The sequence below is a fragment of the Fistularia commersonii genome, chromosome 18, assembly GCF_037954325.1.
Source record: "Fistularia commersonii isolate RoL2024-O1a breed Wild chromosome 18, RoL_Fcom_v1.0, whole genome shotgun sequence".
Taxonomy (NCBI): Eukaryota; Metazoa; Chordata; class Actinopteri; order Syngnathiformes; family Fistulariidae; genus Fistularia; species Fistularia commersonii.
The window spans coordinates 13,496,593-13,516,045 of NC_141301.1; the positions used below are offsets into that span (position 1 = coordinate 13,496,593).

Consider the following 19,453-nt stretch of genomic DNA (forward strand, 5'->3'; position numbering starts at 1 on the left):
TGCTTGCTAAAACTCTTCCTTCTTTCAGCTCACTTGTATTATGAATGAGCCAAAGGAAACTACAACGCTGAATACATGGTTTATGATGCAGAAAACCACATGACTACTTGGAATATGTTTTCATTGTTTATACTCTGATCTGGCGTTACTGTAGCGAAATGGTTCGCACTCCTGCATGGCAGCGAGAAGGTTTCCTGGTTCAGCTCCAGCGGCTGACAAGGATCTTCCTGTGCTGAGAGTCAGTATTCTCCCCGTGGCTGTGTGGGCATCTTCCCAAAGTCGGAAAATTATGCAGTAGGTTAATCACAGACCTTTAAATTGTCCGTAGGTGTGAATGATAGCATGTGTCCCCGGGATTGACAGGTGACCGGCCTAGTGTCTTCCTGCCTCCGAGTATCAATAATGAATATTCCGATTTCGGTATGGTATCCAACCGGAGAATCGTTCAGTTTTACATGGAGGGCTGTCGACAGATGCCTGATAAAAATCAAGGGGAAATCCAATATGAACCTGAAGGGAGGAGGACAATTAGCATTGTTATGTATTTTCAGGGTCCTTTTGAGGTCATCAAACTGTTTTAATGTTATAGTCCCCTAACTTCATTGTTTCTACCCGCAAATTAATAATGTGGATAAAGAGACAGGAACATTTCACCTCTTTTTTTTGTTGTTGCTGAATTGAACTGTATGTGTACCGGATCCTCAGAAATTCACAAGGGTTGACTTGTGACTTTTAACAGGGACTTGACTGGGCTTGCTTGATTCTCAGCACAGTGATTTGGGACTCACTTGCCACTTGATGGTGACGCTTCATCCGAGGTGTCAGTTAATATCCAGCAGCTTCAGATGCACCATCCACCAAATCCAATGTGCCGCATTTAACCCCGTGATTTTGTATCCACAGACATAAATTGAAAACTTTTTTTGACATAAATTGTCACGGCCGGAAAACGATGTTTTCCCGACTGTGACGAGCACCCAAGTCACTCTTTGTAAAAAAATATTACACATCTGAAAATTCCCTCCACCTTGCTAAGACATACGGATGTGAGGTTCATCACTCCCCCCCCATTACCCTCCCTGCTGCCTCCCTCCTCTTTTCCTTACATAAGGACTGCCCTATTTTTCAGGAGCCAGTAAGAGGTAGGAATGAAAGGAGTGAGTAGGCGAGGGAGAGGGACTGATGGAGGGTGCACATGCCAAGAAAATACAAGGCTGCATGTGTCCCCATCATCCCCTTCACCTCGCAGGGCTCCTGCTGCCCACACATGCTCTCTCACTCCTCAGCCTCTGATCCTCATCCTTTCCTGCTCCACCAACACTTGCATGGATTATGTCCCATCTATCTGTCTGTGTTTTTGTGATATACACTAATTTTTATCTATCATCTTTGTCAAAATCTCATTGCAAAATGATCATGCTGTGAAAAGACACATCTGTTACTCTTATGTGATGCCTTGAAACATTACTTTTCTCCTCCCCGTTAATTTCACTTCCAAACTTTTAAGTAACGATTCATCTCTGCAGGTTATTACTTTGGCAACAACCAGAAAAAAAAGGGTTACATGTCTGTATCCATTTGTCACCTCTGAGGGTTGATTTAAAATAAGACCTCATGTGTCACTCCTCAAGACCTTTTCTCAAGACATGCAATCACAGAACGACCTATTGCTCAGCAGTCAATGGGTTACATGTTCTGTGCCGGAGGCGTGTCTGTGTTACATCGACAGTGACAGCTCACCCATTCAGGTTCCTCATGAATTAAACCGTCCCTAACGCGGCGCTGTCACCACGGTATGCAAAACCTTTTGGTAAGAAATAATGAAAGCCCTGTTATCCCGATGAAAACACCACACTTATTGGAAGGGAGCTTTTGCATCTCCTTTTGCGGATGAATCCAAGGTGGCGAGCGCCAGCAGGAGTGAGGCCTTCGCTTTCGCTCGGTGATCCACGTGCAGATGTGGAGACAATTAGGGATGACAGTTTGAGCTCAAAACAAAGTCCAAAGACATTTTCATTATAAATTCCCAGGTTTGAATATTGCTAATCCACAGCTAAGACATGGCTTTTAAGGGGATTTACAAAAGCATAGTGATGAGCAGTATATATATTCCAGAGTTCACATTGCTTCAGTCTCAACCTGAATCTGCTGAAAGTGACAGAGATAACGTTCAAGAGTTCATCGAACAATGTTCGGTGAAGGCAACCAGTTCAAGTGCACCGTCCCATTCCCTTCTACACGCATAAACTTTTTAAACTAAAGAGTTGTTGCATATTAACTAAGAGGGAGGCGATTACTAATTTTTTACCCTTTTGCATCCCAACATTTTGATCCCAAAATGTTCACAGCTTTTTTTTTTCTCTTTTTTTTTCCCTTAATTCAACATATTTCTTTATCCTTACATATGAGTTGTATATTTACCCCTAACATTAGAAATACAACTGACTCGTGGTGCCCTCAGGGATCAGTAAAGTATTTTTCTATTTGCATATTGCGCTGACCTGGGTCATGTCAAGATGAATCCAGGATGAAATCAGTCTGCTCTGCCAGGGTCAAGTCTGCGATATTTAAAAGGAGAGGCTGTAGAGGATTTTAAAACCTGCCTCAAAGGGTTTACTCTGAGTAAAGTGTGCAGTGAAACTCTCCACTGACATCAGTTCCCTTTGAAATATTTACCTTGCCAAGACTAGGATGTGTTCACTCATGGACTCTGAAAAAGCATGCTGACGTGTAAAAATTTGAATTTGTATTTCTATATTCAATTTGATCGAAGACAATTCTGACCGGGATACCGGACAAGATGAAAAAAGCTGAAGCTAAGATATTCGGTACGAAGCGAGGTTCTTCATCCTCCGCCGGCTCTCTTTGTTTTTAAAAATTTACGATCGCCGAGCTTCGAGGTCTTGCTGCGACCACGGCTTCCCAGGAGCATTTTTAAAGTGGCCCATTAGGTCCCTCTATAAAGCTGTTTGTGCAGTTAGTTTCCATATCCTCCTATTTTTTGTGATTACACGATAAATCTACACATGCTCTGGTGCACAGGTTGACTTTTTATTGCACAGAGTGTAAAACACCCACTCATGCAAATGGCTCCATGTGGAATAAAAGGACTAAAAGTATAGTATTAAGCAAATTTCCTGTCAAAACTTGACTCACTGAACAGGTTTAGGAAAGACAACTGACAAACGCAGTGTGGTTTAAAGAAACGAACTAATGCTTTGGAAATTCCTCACACAAGTATAAAATGCGGATTGGAAAAATAAAGTCTACAAGTAAACAAACTCATTTAGCTTCAGCTTCTGAACATGTTCCAAATGACATAAATCTGGAAAGTTGCAGATTCTGTCTCAGTTAAAGAAAATCAATCGGTCTGACGCCACTCGAAAGCTCATCCGTCATGTCCATGTTTTCAGCCCATGCCAGAATACACACATCTTCAACTGCCCGCGCTCTGACGACCGAGGTGGTACAACTCATCAGATGTTTGCGTGAGCAGAACCGGGCTAAATTTGCAGCCGCGTACGCAACCCCCCCTCTCTCGGCCAATGCTGTGTATTTTTTATTTTTTATTTTTTATTATTAAATAAAAAAAAAACCCTCAAGTTTCAAACATCCCTGCCCTTCACAGATCCCACCCCCACACTGTACGCTACAACTCCGCCGCTATTCCTGTAGCCAGCCCCCGCCTCTGCTGCAACAAATACACCAGAACCTCCAAGAACAGACACCGGGTCCTGTCAAAGCATCATCACATCCCACGGGACAGCTGGGGGGGAAGAGGATGGTGTGAGGAGGGAGGAGCAGGTGGAGGGATGAAGAGGAGGAGGAGGAAGGGGGACTCAACAGACAGGGAGGGAATAAAGAGGCTTCTTTTTGAGTGAAGGGACACAGATTAGTTCTATCCCTGCCGTCGGGCCTCATGTGATGTGAGGAAGCCCGGGGACATGTGGCACATCGCTGTGTTTATGGGAACCATGGCGATAAATGATCAGCATAGTGGAAAGATACAAAAAAAAACAAAACTTTATTGATCCCCCATTGGGGAAATTCCTTTGTCACAGCAGCGAAACAGTTACAGGACTGTCTCAGAAAATTAGAATATTGTGATAAAGTTCTTTATTTTCTGTAATGCAATTACAAAAACAAAAATGTCATACATTCTTGATTCGTTACAAATCAACTGAAATATTGCAAGCCTTTTATTATTTTAATATTGCTGATTATGGCTTACATCTTAAGAAAACTCAAAAATCCTATCTCAAAATATCGGAATATCATGAAAAAGTAATTTTTGTTTTTTTAGTTGCATTACAGAAGATAAAGAACTTTATCACAATATTCTAATTTTCTGAGACAGTCCTGTATAATGTCAAAAAAAAGGGAAATAAATATTGATATAAATATAATAGAAAGGCAGAAGATAGATGATAGCGAGACAAATAAAAAAAAAATCCACAGTTAAATAGACAGCAGACAACAACAACATCAGGGATGACAATGGGCAACATCGAGGAACAGTGAGGGTGAAAAACTAGAATTAAACAACTACATAAATAGAGTGACATAAATAAATAGAAATGAATAAAATAAATAAACAAAAACCACGCATAAACCACGGCACCATTTCTTTTTAAATCTATGTCACTTCCACACTGACAGTTTTGTGTCACACAAGGTATTCGTCTCTTAGGCCGGCTGTTACGTATCACCGACATTTATGCATAAATGTAAAATATAGAACCGTCAAGTTCGAGTCATCGTTTTTCGTCTCATGAAATTATTGGACGTCTGACTCTGGATATTTTCTCCCTTCAAGAAAAGCTCTTGGACTTTTCAACAAAGCAATGGAGGAGATCCGTCTGCTGTGCTGATGCAGAGGCCCCCAGAAGGGGATCAAGTCACTGTTTGGCAAGTCCCAGTAAGTTAGTTACATTTACCCCCCCTGCTGGTTAAAAGTCTGTTCGGTCTCTCATCTCCTCCCTGCGCCATTTGGTTGGGTAAAAATAGCCCCTTGCAAATTATTTGTGTCCATTACTGTCCACTTTGACAAGCTGGGTTTGGGTTTTTTTTTGTTGTTGTTTCAAGTGGTTTCTTTTCCTGCTGGTTATCCCTCCCATCCCAGGCACTCAGATCTATGATTTACTCTCGTCTACTCCTCTGTATCTGTAAACTGTCAATGATCTTTTTTACGTTTGAGATCTCACAACGAGGTACGTCCAAACATTTGATGATTTTAATGCCAAAAAAGAGACAACCGGCGTCGGTTGTCCCGTCCAATTTCCAAGTCGCGAGCAGTAATTTCTCCATGTTCAGACGTCGGACCGCAAGAGTCCACCCTGCTTCATATCCACCGCTTTTTTTTTTCCGAATAATTGTAATCAAGTCACGAATGCCAATTTGTTCCTTTCTAATTGTTTGCCGAAGGGGTGACGTCGGGCCTCAGCCCTGCACGACTACGTGTGAGGTTTCCAGACCTGATGAATGATGTCTCTCAGCTAGGTGTTTATCGTAGCTGTTCATACACTCTTGGAAAGATATATTGTCGCGCTGCATCAGCCAGCTCCGTCTCCATCTCCCGCGTAATTTATCGCATTTCCTATTCGGGAGGTAAACTTCACTGTTACCTCGCTTTCTTTTGGCTGAAATTGCAAATCTGGACCGTGCGAGTCCACAGATTTCACCCCCCCGTCCCTGTCTAATTCCATTCATTCTTACACATATTAATGTTAAATCAGGCAAGTTTAAGCAGTGCGCCCCGGGGACTTTGCTGTTATCGCTAACAAAGCAGAAATAAGAACAAAAATAGAGCGAAAAATATCATGAGTCAGTAGGAGCAAATATATTCACGCTTCTGTGAGACTGGAATGATGAAATAAAGAGGAGGACTGCACTTTTGTCTGACTTAAAATAGTCAAGTGCGAATGAGGACTGAAAATATTAAAGAGTTCCTGAATATGTTTCAGGAAAGACAGAAATTTCTGATTTAAGTGACGAGAAGCAAAATGTATCGACCCCGTTTGACCCTATTCACTCCTTCGCTACCGTGAGAGATATTTTGAAGTATCCAAATCATTCACTCCACGTGAGCGACACCGACCCGATGTGTGTTTTTGCCCTTTGAACGCGCTTCTATCGCTGGTTTTGTACTTTATCAAGTACTTTATCAAACATCTGTGGGCAAGAGGAAGCACAGAGGGCTGCGGAAGAAGACCAAATGAAGGGAAATACGGACTGAAGTGACCAGGCACCGGGAGAAATGACACAAACCATTTACTGTCGCTCCTCGACCCTCCATCACAATGTGGATGGATGGTTGCCGAGGGCAACCTATGTGTACTCACCTAACGATGAACAGGAGGTGGTGTTTGAGCCAAGGGGCTATTAATAGCGGCATGTGTAGAAAGGACATTTGTTTGCTGGTACTTGTGTGTTTGTGTGTGTGTGTGTGTGTGCATGAGTGTGAGCGTGTGCCCACATCTAAGTGCTTGTGTGTGTGTGTGTGTGTGTGTGTAAGGGAGCTAGCGGGAAGTGAATGCAGATTGTGAGACTCAGTTACTAGAGAGGACAGGAGGGGGAGAGAGGCTGAGGGATGGATGGATGGATGGAGGGAAGGAGGGAGCGAGGGAACATAGAGGAGGAGGGGGTGAGTACGTGTTGACGCTGTACGTGGCGTCAGTGCGATAAGAATAGAGATTTTGCGTATAGAGCTGCTGAGACATCACCCTCGCACCCTCACTGAGGTAGACGGTACCCACTCTGTGTGTGTGTGTGTGTGTGTGTGTGTGCCATCATATATACATGGATGAGTAAACTGTTGGGGCAGCAGTGTTTTTTTTGTTTTGAGTTGCATAATTGCATCCCAATCCCTTCCAGTTTTTACATTTTTTTATTTAGAAACTCCCTTTCTGTCCTAATCCGTATCTAACATTAGCATCGTTTCCTTTTATGAAAACACCTCCCCGATACACACCAGGCTAAAGAGCTGTGCATCTCAATCTTGGTGATGCGTCAACTAATCCTTTTGAAAAGAAAGTAGAGATGAATAATCAAATGAATTGTAAATACCAAATATTTAAATCAATACACATCAATGTGGCGTTTCCATCCTTTACAATCAGCAAGGAAAGAAAGCACAATCACTGTCAGCTTATTAATATGGAGTTTATTGATGAAAAAAGGAGGAATAAAATAGTGTTTAATGAAGATAAAAACTAGAAATGGCTACAAAACCTGTTGTTTAAAGGCACGTTATATATAACAGGACTTAGGGAAGGGTTTCTTTAGATGCCACACATCTGGAAAGTGTCTGAGTCTCAGTGTTGCTGTGAAGGGTTCATGTGGAGACCTTCATCACAGCGCCAGAAACCGAAGCAGCCACTATGAAGAAAAAGGGAGCGTCGGAAAAAGAGTCCGTGTTCGGATACCTAAGAGCCGAGACACGCGGATACTCACAGCATTGATACCGGCGTCCTTCACCTCCTGACTGGCCTCCGCTTGATGCAGAGCTGAGGGTACGAGGAAGAAAAGGGCGGTTTGGCGCTTCTCCTCAGACACATGGACTCCCACTTAACCCAGGCTTTCTTAATTCTCTTAATTCTTCAAATGGTCGCGTTAGATAAGGATAATCAGCTCATTCTTTTACAAACATTATTCACAATGCTGGTATTTTTTCTAGTTTTAGTTGTAAAGCAAAGCACCTGGTGGTGGGGTGAGGAAAAATAGCGGATAAATAAAAACTTGGCAATGCATATATTATTTGTGGATTTGTGTGTGTGTGTGTGTGTGTGAGAATGTGTGTGTCTGTGTGTGTGTGTGTTACCATAAAGCTTGCGCAGCCTGGTGACACATGACACAAATCCATGGAAGGGCAGATGACGCTCTCCAGATGCAAAGCGCTCTGTCAACAGCTGGACAACCTTTCTGTCACACTGAATTCCTTGGAAACATCAGAGTAAACAAAGGTGTGAAGACAAACAGTAGCAGATTGTTGTGTGTGTGTGTGTGTGTGTGTGTGTTTGCTTATATATACCGACAGCTTGCAGAGCTGCACTCAGTTCAAAAGGGCTCATGGTTCCAGAAGAATCCTCATCAAACTGGAAAAAGATGGACTGACAAAGAGAGTTAAAATGACTTATTTGAATTGCCAACACACACTCACACACACACACACACACACACACACACACACACACACACACACACACACACACACACACACACACACACGTGCAGGATCATACCTGTAGATTGCGCAGAGTGGACAGCAAACTCTCTGCTTGTTTGCGGCTGAGACTCGACCGGCCTTTTGTCTGTCAGCCAAGTTCAGGACATCTCGACAGGAGGGAGCTAATGAGCAGCGAGGGGGTCGCCGTCTGCAAAACCCTCCTTCGTATCAAAAATGCAAAAGTATTTTTAAACCGCTGCATTGCACCGTTTTAAGAATGCAGGGGACATTGAAGAGACGCCTAATCTGCAAAGTCCTTATGGAGTCAAATCACGTCATGGGCCGGTGAAGTGTGTGGGTTATAAGCTAAAAATATGTCACACAGTGCAACGACAGCCAAAAGAATCAAAAACTAGACGAATAAAGAAAAAAAAAAAAGGATACTTCTTCTCCAAAGATGAGCTGTCTGCACGTCTCCAGTGGCAGATGGTAATGTTTGTCCAGAGCTGATTCGAGATAAAAATAAAAGGAGAAGAGCTTTAATTGGGTCAGGCCGGTGACGAGGTGAGGGCGAGGACAAGTTTAGTCACTATTATTACTTAATCAAGCACAGTTTACTCTTCCTGACTGGAAGCAATGAGCCTCGTCTAGACAAGTGACCTCCATGACTCCACTGTTCCGACCCCTGGAAGCAAACTGACGCTTTGCTGCCATCTAGCGGTGGTTTTAGGTACTGCAGAGTCAAAGATCAGCAGGGAAGCTGGTGTGGTGTTGCTTCTTCCTGTGGAGATGTCAGATGCAGCAAGAGCATGTGACTTACCTGAGTTGAACAGTTTGGTGAGTTCCTTGGCATCAATTCTATCATCCTGCGCAGCGGAAAGAGAAGGTTCGCTAGCTTTGGCGTGATTATTATTATTATTATTAGGACGATTCTACGCTAACGCGCTTGTTCTTACTGGTCCGGCCTCTTCGTCAAAAGCCCTCCGGACTCTCAACGCATCTTCGGAGGGAAGAGGGGCAGCCAGAAGCTGTCGGGACAAATCAAAACCAGTCACTGATCCTGCCGTCGCCGGTGGCCACGAAGGTTTAAGAATGTTTTCTTCACTCACTGGGAGAAATTGGGACGTGCACGTAAAGTCTTGAGCGCTGGAATAACAAAAACACAATGTCAGCGTGATGCTTTGAAAATACATTTTGAGTGGATTGCAAATTCAGTATGAACTCTGATGTGTTATTTTTGCTAAATATTTAATAATAATAATAATTAATACTTTATTAATCCCTTGCAGGAAATTCCGTCTCTGAATTTAACCCATCATGCATGAACCATGAGCAGCTGGCAGCTCAATAATTCTTATAAGAGTGGATCCATATATTTTTGGTGAGTTTTTTCTTCTGTAGAATGTTTTTGTTTGTATTTTTTTTTTTTTTTTGCTTTCAAGCCCATCTGCACTCAAGATTGCTGGATGCGTGAAGAGCTTCCAGGAGAAAAAAAATACAGTTGTCATAGTAACAGTAAATAGTGACACTAAAACCGTCCTCTCTGGTGAACAGAGAGGTTGTTGTTGCTCCCCTGGAGGCATAAGAGTTCCTCGTCTGCGGGGAAGAGGAGAAAGTGTGAAACAGTGTTGGGAACATTGGGTTCGGACGATGACAACCAGGCTGGCGAGCGGGGGCGCCGTGGGAGGCGATCGGAGGGGGGTGTTTTTCGCCGAGGAGCCCTTAGGAAGTGTCACGGGTCTGTACTGTAACAAAACAGCCCTGACGGCAGAAGATGCTACCAGATGGTCGCTCACACTCTTTACGTTTGCGCGAGGACGTTTATATTATCCGCCCAACCCGAAGGCGGCCTCCGATGCCGGGCTTCGCTGCGGCGTCAGGCCCTTCGCTGTGTCCATCACAACTTCTTACCCAGAAATGTTTCCGGTCTTCGAGAAGATACGCAGGAAGAACTCCCCGGGCTGGTTGGGCCGATAGGTGGATGACACGATGACGTAGTGACCGGGGTCCAGGTGCATCTTCCTCCACACGCCTCTGTGTGCAAAGAGGTGTTTTGGAGAATTCCACTTTCACATAGAAGATAATCACGTGACAGCGATGAGCCCTCACGTTGTTTCAGTAACATCAGAAACCCAATGATATTTAAAGTCCAGATGAATCATGTCTTTCATATCGGGTCAAGGGTCTTATTAGATGTGAGAAGTAAAGCAAAGATCCGATGAAGAAAGTGAAGCTGCGGACGTGCGGCGGTGTTTGGCGGAATGTGAAATTCACCCCGTCTTGTCTCGTCACGCCGAGGCTCGTCAAGAACTCGCACTTTTTCACCAAATTTTATATCGACACGGTGGGCCGAATCTGAAAGGGTGGTGTTAGGCCCGGCGGGGAGCAGCACGTCCGGGCGTTAAACACTACATTTCCTGTTTCCTGATGCTGTGACTCAGAGTGAAAGTCACGAGTAGATTTAATGCTGTGGAGTTTTCAGAGGACCAGAGCACGTGGATCCCAGTTACAGTACAATGTTAGTTCCTCCGCCCAGCAGGAGGCACCATAATTATAATAATAATAGTAATAATGGCGATGTTACAAATTAAAACAATACTGCTAACGATACAATGACATGATAATGAGTCGTAAAAGGAGATAAATAATAATGATGACAATGACAATAATAATAACTATAATAATAACTATATGACGACGAGAATAATGTAATGACACTAAAAACAGTTATGATTATTGTTATTACTATTATCATCACCTTCGTCATTATTTATCATTACTATTATTATTAATAAGAATAATTTATTTACGATGCCTTGCTTGACAAGCAAGGATACTGTAAAGACATATACAAGACAAATAAAAATAAAAAAGTGACAAAGAGGGAAGAAATATATATATGTACATTTATGTAAATATAAATATATAAACACATACATACACATATGAAGAAATAAGTAGTAATTATTATTATTGTTAACATGTGTATGATTCCTTATCATGTAATCGTGTTATTATTGTTATTATTATTATCTTTATTATCATTGCAATGAACACCTGTGTTCAACCCCTGCATATTATTATTTATTATTTATTATTTATTATTTATTATTTATTATTTATTATTTATTATTTATTATTTATTATTGTTATTTTCGATCTTTGGTGTGGATTTTTTTTATAATTTTTATTGATACGAATCCAGGCAGGTCATCCTGCGTGTGCAGCACGTCGTGAAAAGATCACGTAAAATGTTGTGAGATAAATCCACCTAGGTTTCCCCGAGCACCCGGCCGACTGTTTTGAATCAGATAACGGTTGAGATTACGAAACTATCAACAGCTTTTATGCACCACCCGCTTATTCATGCAGGGCTTTTAAAGGATGCGTGATGGTGCCGTGCAGGTAGTGGTATTACTCGATTCAGCATGTAAACGTGAGTTAATTTCAGACACTCTTGCATCTAAAAGAAAAACAGGAAACAAGTGAACAGCTCGATTCTGCTGTTACCTTTGAGCCTTGTACTTTCCAGAACGCCCAACAGGGCGATTTTTCAAGAAGAACTGGTGGTCCAGACACGTTCCCCGGAGCTGCTCGGGTCAGAGAGAGGTCAGGGTGGTAGTTTGAGAGGTTAGAAATGGACGTATTTGCGCGAGAGACAATCACCTCAGGAGGAACCTGCGCGGGACAGAAAGGACAAGGACAGGTGAGTTTCTGGTGCAGATGTCAGTAATGATGCGACTCAGCGGCTGAACTTGGATTCACCCTGTAAATGTGGAAGGCCACGTAGAGGAAGTGGACTTTATCTCTCTGCCTGCGGTCTTTCTGCAGAAGCTCCACCAGCACCGTGCACTGCTTCTCCCGCTTCTTCTGCTTCTCTGTTTGGGCCGTTTTCATCTCCTCCTCATCGTCCTCGTCGTCCTCGTCGTCCTCGTCGTCCTCGTCGTCCTCGTCGTCCTCGTCTGGCTGGTCCTGCTCTGTGAGAACTAACCCAAACTGAGGGTTCTTCCAAAAAGAGCCTGAGGGGATTTAAAAAAAAAGTTGAAGATGACACAGACGACGAGGTTGCCTCCATTCTTGTGATTCGACTGATTCGTACGGTTGTATCTGCGGCTCCCGCCGGCGGAGCTCCCCGACACCCAGGAGCCTTCGTGGTCCCGAATGGTCCACTTGGACGGGGCGTTTCCTCCAAGGAGCAGATCTGGATTGATACTGCAGAGCTCTACGATGTCGAACCGGCCGCTGAAGTCGTCGGCGCTGATCCTGAAGCACAAGATCCGCCACGAGGTTGTAAATGGACCTGACACGTTTTTCACGAGGTCCTGGTTCAAAGCAGGCTTCTTACCAGAACTCTCCATCCTCGACAGTTTTCATCTTAAGCCGCGTTTTCTCCTCCTCGTTCACGTCATCCCACTCTTTCCCCCTGCAGTCACACACAAACGTAAACACAATGTCGAAGCGTCTCGCACAAACTGCGGTGCGGTGCAATTCAGGGTCCCTCACTTGTCGCTCCAGGGTCCGCGGTATTCCACAAAGCCCCAGGGATTCCTCAGCCTCAATAACAGAACCTCATCCAAGGATTTCTTCAGCTGGAATGACAAGAGAATGTTGGTGTTAAAATTGAAACTTCCCAAACACGCAGAGACTTTATTCAGTGTTATCTCAATACCACACTGTATGTAAGTATTATAATATTACTAGCTAACAAGCACTTAACATTACATCATGACTTTCAAAAACTGATATTTAATATCATTTTTTTAATTTAATTTAATTTAATTTAATTTAATTTAATTTAATTTAATTTAATTTAATTTTATTTTATTTTATTTTATTTTATTTTATTTTATTTTATTCCACAAGATTTGATTCTATGTATGGATTAATTGCAGATTTCTTCAGGTTGGATTAAATCATAAGTAATCTAGATTACCTTTGGTTGGATGAGTTTTGTATTTGCTAACTTTTGATGGATGGATGACCAAAAGCGAACATTTAAGTGTGCGTCCAGCGTTTAGCACTCTGAAAATAATAGGAGGCTGTTTACCGGCGAGATGAGAGCACGAGGAATGTGATTGAGTTGGACTTGGATTGGAAGAGCTGGGATGAGGTTATGTGAGATATTTATGAGTTTTTCTTTAATAGATAAATCCAGCATCATATATTATTAGTAACATTCATTCATTTCTTATCTGTACTGCTGGAGAGCAGTTTATTTACATCACATTTATTTCTAGATGTAGATGTACACACACCCAAACAACATGGGGACAGCCCTCCACAGTGTGTGTGTGTGTGTGTGTGTGTGTGTGTGTGTGTGTGTGTAACTGACCTGCTCGGTGTTGGTGATGGCGTACGCGTGACCTTTTATCAGCCCGTCTCCCGTCACTTTACCCACTTCTGCGTAGCTGCCAGCCTGAAGATGCAAAGAGGGGACCCCATTAGCGTCCTCATATGTGTGTGTGTGTGTGTGGAGCGCGCCGGAGTGTGTGTCCACCTGGATAAAGCAGCTGAGCAGGCTGCCCCGGGCGAGGGCGGCGGTCAGGACCCTCCAGAGGACGCGGGGGGTGCGCGTGGACACGGGCACGGAGTACGCGATGCCGCCGGTGAAATCCTCCATCCCTTCGGAGATGTTCCCCCCTTTCAGGCTCCCATAGGATCCCACCAATCTACTCACGAGAGGTGAGGAATCTCACACGTGCACAAACGCTCATAGCAAAAAAAGTGTGTGATCTCAGACATTTCAACCCAGAAGCATATGCCGTTTGTGGCAACTGACTTGGCGTAAGCCTTCTCCACCAGGGCGCTCCAATACTCATTGCGGGTGCGAGAGTAGCTGAAGAGCAGACGGCCTTGGCGGACCGGCAGCCTGTCATCCACCACCACCTCCACCCACTCGCCATACTGCCAGAACTGCAGGGGGAGAGAGAGACGCTTCTTGTTTTCAACAATATAATAATAATAATACATTTTATTGAAGGCGCCTTACTTGACCGTCAAGGAAACCATACAGACACATCCTTAAAATACAGATTTAAAGGAAACTGTGAAAATAAAAACAATAACAGTGACAAAATAGAAAAAATAAATAAATGAAAAAATAATCAAAAAAAAATACATATATATGCACATGTATGAATAGAAAAATATGTACAAATGCATATTGGAAAAAATCGGCGTTAGACGGAATAGGCCGCTTCAAACAGTTGTGCTGTGGCATCCATCTATATATGTGTATTTTCATTCCTCCGTCATGGAATATTCTGTGTGTGTGTGTGTGTGTGTGTGTGGACACAGGCGCCTTGTAATTATCCATCGGGGTGAATACCACTTGATTTCCTGCTGACTGGAAGTCTGCTTTAAACATTAACTCGTTCTCCTTGAGCAAGAACGTCGTTCAGGATGATCCCGTCACATGGCCGAGTTATAAAATAATCAAAGCTGGGTTCTCTCAGTCCATTGGATGAAACCCTCCCCTGCGGTGGTTGTTGGTCATGACTTAAAAAGGCCTGCGTCGGGCTGTAGAAGTGTGTATGTGTGTGTGTGTGTGTGTGTGTGTCCCCGTCCCAGGGGAGGGATAGTCACGGCCTGCATGTCTGGACCTCTCTCTCCTCGCTATTACGGCGCAAAAGCAGTTCCAGTCCCGTCGACCTGCGTGTCAAGTCATGTCACATTTTCTCGGAAGGTCAGAAGGGAGAAGATAACGGCGAAGCAAAAATAAACACAAATAAAATAAAACGATGTATAGTCTGCCGTGTCACGTGTTCCCGTCTCATGACTGCTCAGCGTCGTAACAGAGCGGCAGTTTATGAATCAGCAATGACCTGTTTAGTGAAAGTCCTATGAAAGGCCTCCCCGGGGCCTGAGCTGCCCTACAAATACAAGCTTGACTTTCTGAATGTACACGGTCTCCCACCAACCTCCCCGTACTAAAACATTTTTCCTGCATTGCCCAGTAGCATTATAAGTGTATCGTCTCCATCGACTTTGTGTATTGTCGATGAGCGTACTTGCATGTGTGTATATTATACATCCTGGACGTACTGAATGTGCAGTATTTTCGGACGAAAAGCCGCTGCTTTTTTCACGTGCTTTCACAGCGATGCGGCTAATTTATGGATTTTTTTGGGGGGCTAACAAGCTTCACGCCGCCAAAACATTTAGCCTCGTCACATCGCACAGATGAAATTAGCGTGAAATTCTGAGGCCGTTCAATTCCGACACCGAAGAAGAGGATTTTAATGGTTTTAGTGCGCAGAGAGAGCGATCAGATGGAGATGGACAAAGCCGAGATAAAAAATGGATGGATAATGGGCTTTTTTTTGTTATTTATTATTAATCTTTGTGTCTGTTCTGAAAAAAAAGCATTTCCAGTAAGTATTTGTGGATGTTACCAGTTTGTTTTTCATTAAAAGTAAAAAAAAAAAAAAACTAAGTGTAAATATCTCATATTATAACATGGACACCTGCGGCTTCTAGACAAGTGCATGTACACGTATATTTATTTTGAGATGAGATGAGATCAGAACAACTTTATTTATCCCAAAAGGAAATTGTTGTGCCAGAGTTTCAAGTAAAAAATATAACAGTAATAGATAATAGTAGAAAGGAGGAAGAATAAGAATACAATGAAATATGAATTGTCTTATCTTTTTGTTATTTTCTATTTTATTTGTTATTTTGTTATTTTTAACCGGTGCTGCTTATATTTAATAATTCGGTACGTATTTATTTTAGACTATTTCCCCAAAAAGCCTTCTTTTTTCTTGGTCCAGACAACTTTTTAAGGCCAACATATATGTGTATAATATATGTACATAATAATACATGTATATATATATATATTTATTTGTTATTTTTAGTTTAGTCGGTGCGGCTTATATTCAATAATTCGGTACTTATTTATTTTAGTCTATCTCCTCAAAAAACTATCTATTTTCTTGGTCCTGACAACTTTTTAAGGCCTACATATATGTGTATAATATATGTACATAATATATGCACACATATATTTATTTTGTTATTTTTAGCCAGTGCGGCTTATTCAGGTGTGCTCAATAGTCCAGAAAATAGGGTATATATCAGACCGGGGCATTTTACGACCCGAGGGCCACATCCGGCCCGTTTTGCTTTTTTATCCAGCCCGAAAAACTATTTTCTTTGAATATTTTAAGTATTTAAGTATATTGAAGTATTTTCAATCAGCATTGAATTTAGAAAGTCCTTATTTTTTTCCCTTTTGTTTAATTTTGTATGGATGATAACATACAAAATAATGTCAATACATATATATGATCATTAATGATTTTAAAGTTGAAATAAAATGCCAAAAAAATTAAATATTCAAACTGCAATTTTCATTTTGTTCAATTTACATGGTACCTAGTTGCGCATAAAATGCCCGTGCATAAAAGTTAAATAAGAAATGAGGCCTGCCAGCCAAAATAAGTGCAACTCCAATATGACCTTGATATGTTAGATTTCCATTGATCATTTTTGTGTGATTTTGTTGTCAGCACATTCAATGATGAATTTAATGAAGCATTAAATAAGAATATTTAATTCATTCAGATCTAGAATGCGTTATTTTAGTGTTCCCTTTATTTTTTTATGAGCAGTGTATGTTAAAACTACAATAAGAAGCCGCATATACAACTTCTGCTTTTTGTTGTGCGTTTCCACCCCTTTCCTGCGAACGTCAAAGGTTTGTGCGACTGGCTCCGCGGCCAGGTGACGGTCCGTCCCCGCGGCCGCATTGGTTCTTAGGAGGAGTATTTGCTTCGGTTGTGTCTGCAAAACCGACATGTCCAGGCAGAGCGCGGTCACATGGTGGAAAAATTTTTTTTTTTTGCTTATGCATGCATGTGTGTGCGTGTTTCAGTAAGTGCGTAACAAGGTGTGTGTCTCAGCTGGCTTGATTGGAGCGAGGGACGTAATTAAGTGTCTCCCATTAGCAAAATGACGGAGGATGTTGCTGCTGCTGCTTCGGCAAAATCTAATTTTCCTGCACTTACTCTAAAATGGAAGATTCCCGCATAACGGCGGCTCAGACTTTGCTGAGGAGGCACCACCTTGACGAAGAGCTCGGGGTGCATGGTGAGACAGGACAAGGCCGCCAGCAGCCAGCAGTTTCCTGACGGGAGACGAGAACATGGGACAATGAGAGAAATCCCTTTCTTTTTGTAAATGTAATACAAGTTCAGCTTTGTTTTTATCTGAGTTTTTCCATGGGGTGAGGCCGCCGCACGCGTAAAAACGCAAAAAGCCACATTCCACTCCAGAGGCAAACATCTGGTTCATGTTGCATCTCTGGCAACGATACAGTGTGTGAGTGTGTGAGTGTGTGTGTGTGTGTGTGTGTCGAAACTGGTGGAGGGACTTTAAAGAGAGGGAGGTATTTAACCCTGACACACACAAACACGCACACACACCTGTGTATTGCAACTAATCTTTCATTAAAAAATGAGATTTACGATGCGTTCACGGCCCTAATGATTCTCTGGAAACGACAGCGTTCCTGTTCTTTCCACCAGATCTTCAGGGGATTAAAATATAGAAATATAGTCGTGGTCTTTTACAGATCTTGCTGAGTGTGTGAGGGAGTCTGCGTTTGGTCGAGCCAATGTGTCATCCCGAGAAGAAGGAGATGATGATGAAGAAGTAGAAGAAGCCAGGAGGACACAATGGTAGGATCCAGTTTCCCCCCCCGGGCCTCCGTTCGGGCCGTTGTCTCTCACCCAGCTGGCCTTGGCAGATGTCTGTGGTGCCGGTCGTCCCCTCCACGAAAACTGCATTCCCACTGATTTCCTTCAGATAAGACAGAGAGGAGGACGAGGTGTGAGCGGGAACCGTTGAAACATCACCAACCGCCTCTTTGTCATTTTGCCCCGTCACGGCGACGTGTCCAAACAAACAGGATCAAGGCAAAGGCATCGAGATCACACACACACTCAGCGTCCAACGCTCCGCTTAGCTGGAGTTAAGCAACACGCATTTTCAACCGTTCTCCGTGTCCCACCTCCTTATTGTCTGTCAACATCCCACAGTTCGGTTTGAAACCCACAACCACACCTGGATGAGTCAGGTTAACACCTGTGTCCAACCCCCGAGCTCAGATGAGGAAGCCTCTGCCTTTTCTCAGGCGAAATAAACCACTGAGTGGGCAGAATGAAATAAAATAAAATGAAATGAAATGATAAATAAAATAAAATAAAATGAAATAAAATAAAATAAAATAAAATGAATTTGACACAATAAAGTTAAATTAAGCTACATTAAAATTAAATTAATTTAAAATGCAAACAAAATAAAATAAAATAAAATAAAATAAAATAAAATAAAATAAAATTGAACAATAAAACGGTGAGAGCTGATATACTTAACGGCAAAAGTCAGGTTTGTTAGGTGGAGGGAAATACACAAACAAACAAACAGCCAGTGTGGAGGGAGGTCTTGGATCTGCGGATCGGAACCCAGTACCGGCCTACCTTGGGTCGCAGCCACTTGATCGCCTTGTCGGGCTCCGGTTCCTCCGGCATGCCGATGGACTTCTGCTCGGGGGGGAAAGCCGGGTCTTCGAACATCTCCCCGGACTCCAGGCTCTCCTTCAGCAGAGTCTCGAAGTCCTGGTCTCGGAACCGGATGGGGTTCAGCAGGGAGCCTGATTCCGCCGCCATGGAGTCTCCGTATGTCTTTTTTTTTTTGTTTTTATGTTCGTTCTGATGTTTTTTTTTTGCAGAGGAATCCTGCGCGGTGCAGAGAAGTTGCGCTGCAGAGGCTTTCAATGCAAGCCGGGCGGTCTGTCTGTCTGCAGGGGCCCCGGGCGCCTCCTCGGCTCTGCCCGGGCCGGACAAGTATGCGGAGCGCCGGGGCGGGGGTGTAATAACACGGTTAACCTTTCTGATTTATCGTCACAAAAACAGCAGGACTTTTGTTTCACAAGCAGCAGACGCTCCAACCTCAGCCTACATGATCTTGGAAGGAAATCATTTGGTGGAACATGCGACAAAAAAAAAAAAAAAAAAAAAAAAAAAAAAAAAAATATATATATATATGTATATATATATATATATATATATATATATATATATATATATATATATATATAATAAAACGCACAAAAAGCTTGGATCCCTATATTTACCGTGTATTTGTACCACATGGAAGCCCTCTGTCCTGAAGACAGTGAGAACCTTGCAGGAGGAACCCGGCAGTTCCACCTTTCTGCCGCTAGATGGCAGTGTTCTCCACGCCTGACCTTCAGAAAGATGATGATGATGATGATGATGA

At 42.8% G+C, this 19,453-nt stretch overlaps 1 protein-coding gene across 1 annotated transcript; it reads right to left on the minus strand.

Moving 5' to 3' along the window:
* Positions 1–7,156: 7,156 nt before the first annotated feature.
* On the minus strand, positions 7,157–19,204 carry capn12 (calpain 12). Its single transcript, XM_086164044.1, has 21 exons — positions 18,652–19,204; positions 17,902–17,971; positions 17,179–17,297; positions 13,944–14,077; positions 13,662–13,833; positions 13,497–13,580; positions 12,668–12,753; positions 12,510–12,587; positions 12,264–12,427; positions 11,930–12,183; positions 11,675–11,754; positions 10,076–10,198; positions 9,274–9,310; positions 9,121–9,192; positions 8,985–9,030; positions 8,609–8,670; positions 8,241–8,309; positions 8,030–8,108; positions 7,820–7,936; positions 7,453–7,505; positions 7,157–7,377 (listed from the first exon to the last, which is right to left on the minus strand). Exons 1-21 carry the CDS (start codon positions 18,838–18,840, stop codon positions 7,351–7,353), a joined length of 2,115 nt encoding a protein of 704 aa, XP_086020170.1. The 5' UTR covers positions 18,841–19,204; the 3' UTR covers positions 7,157–7,350.
* Between the last annotated feature and the right edge of the window lie 249 nt (positions 19,205–19,453).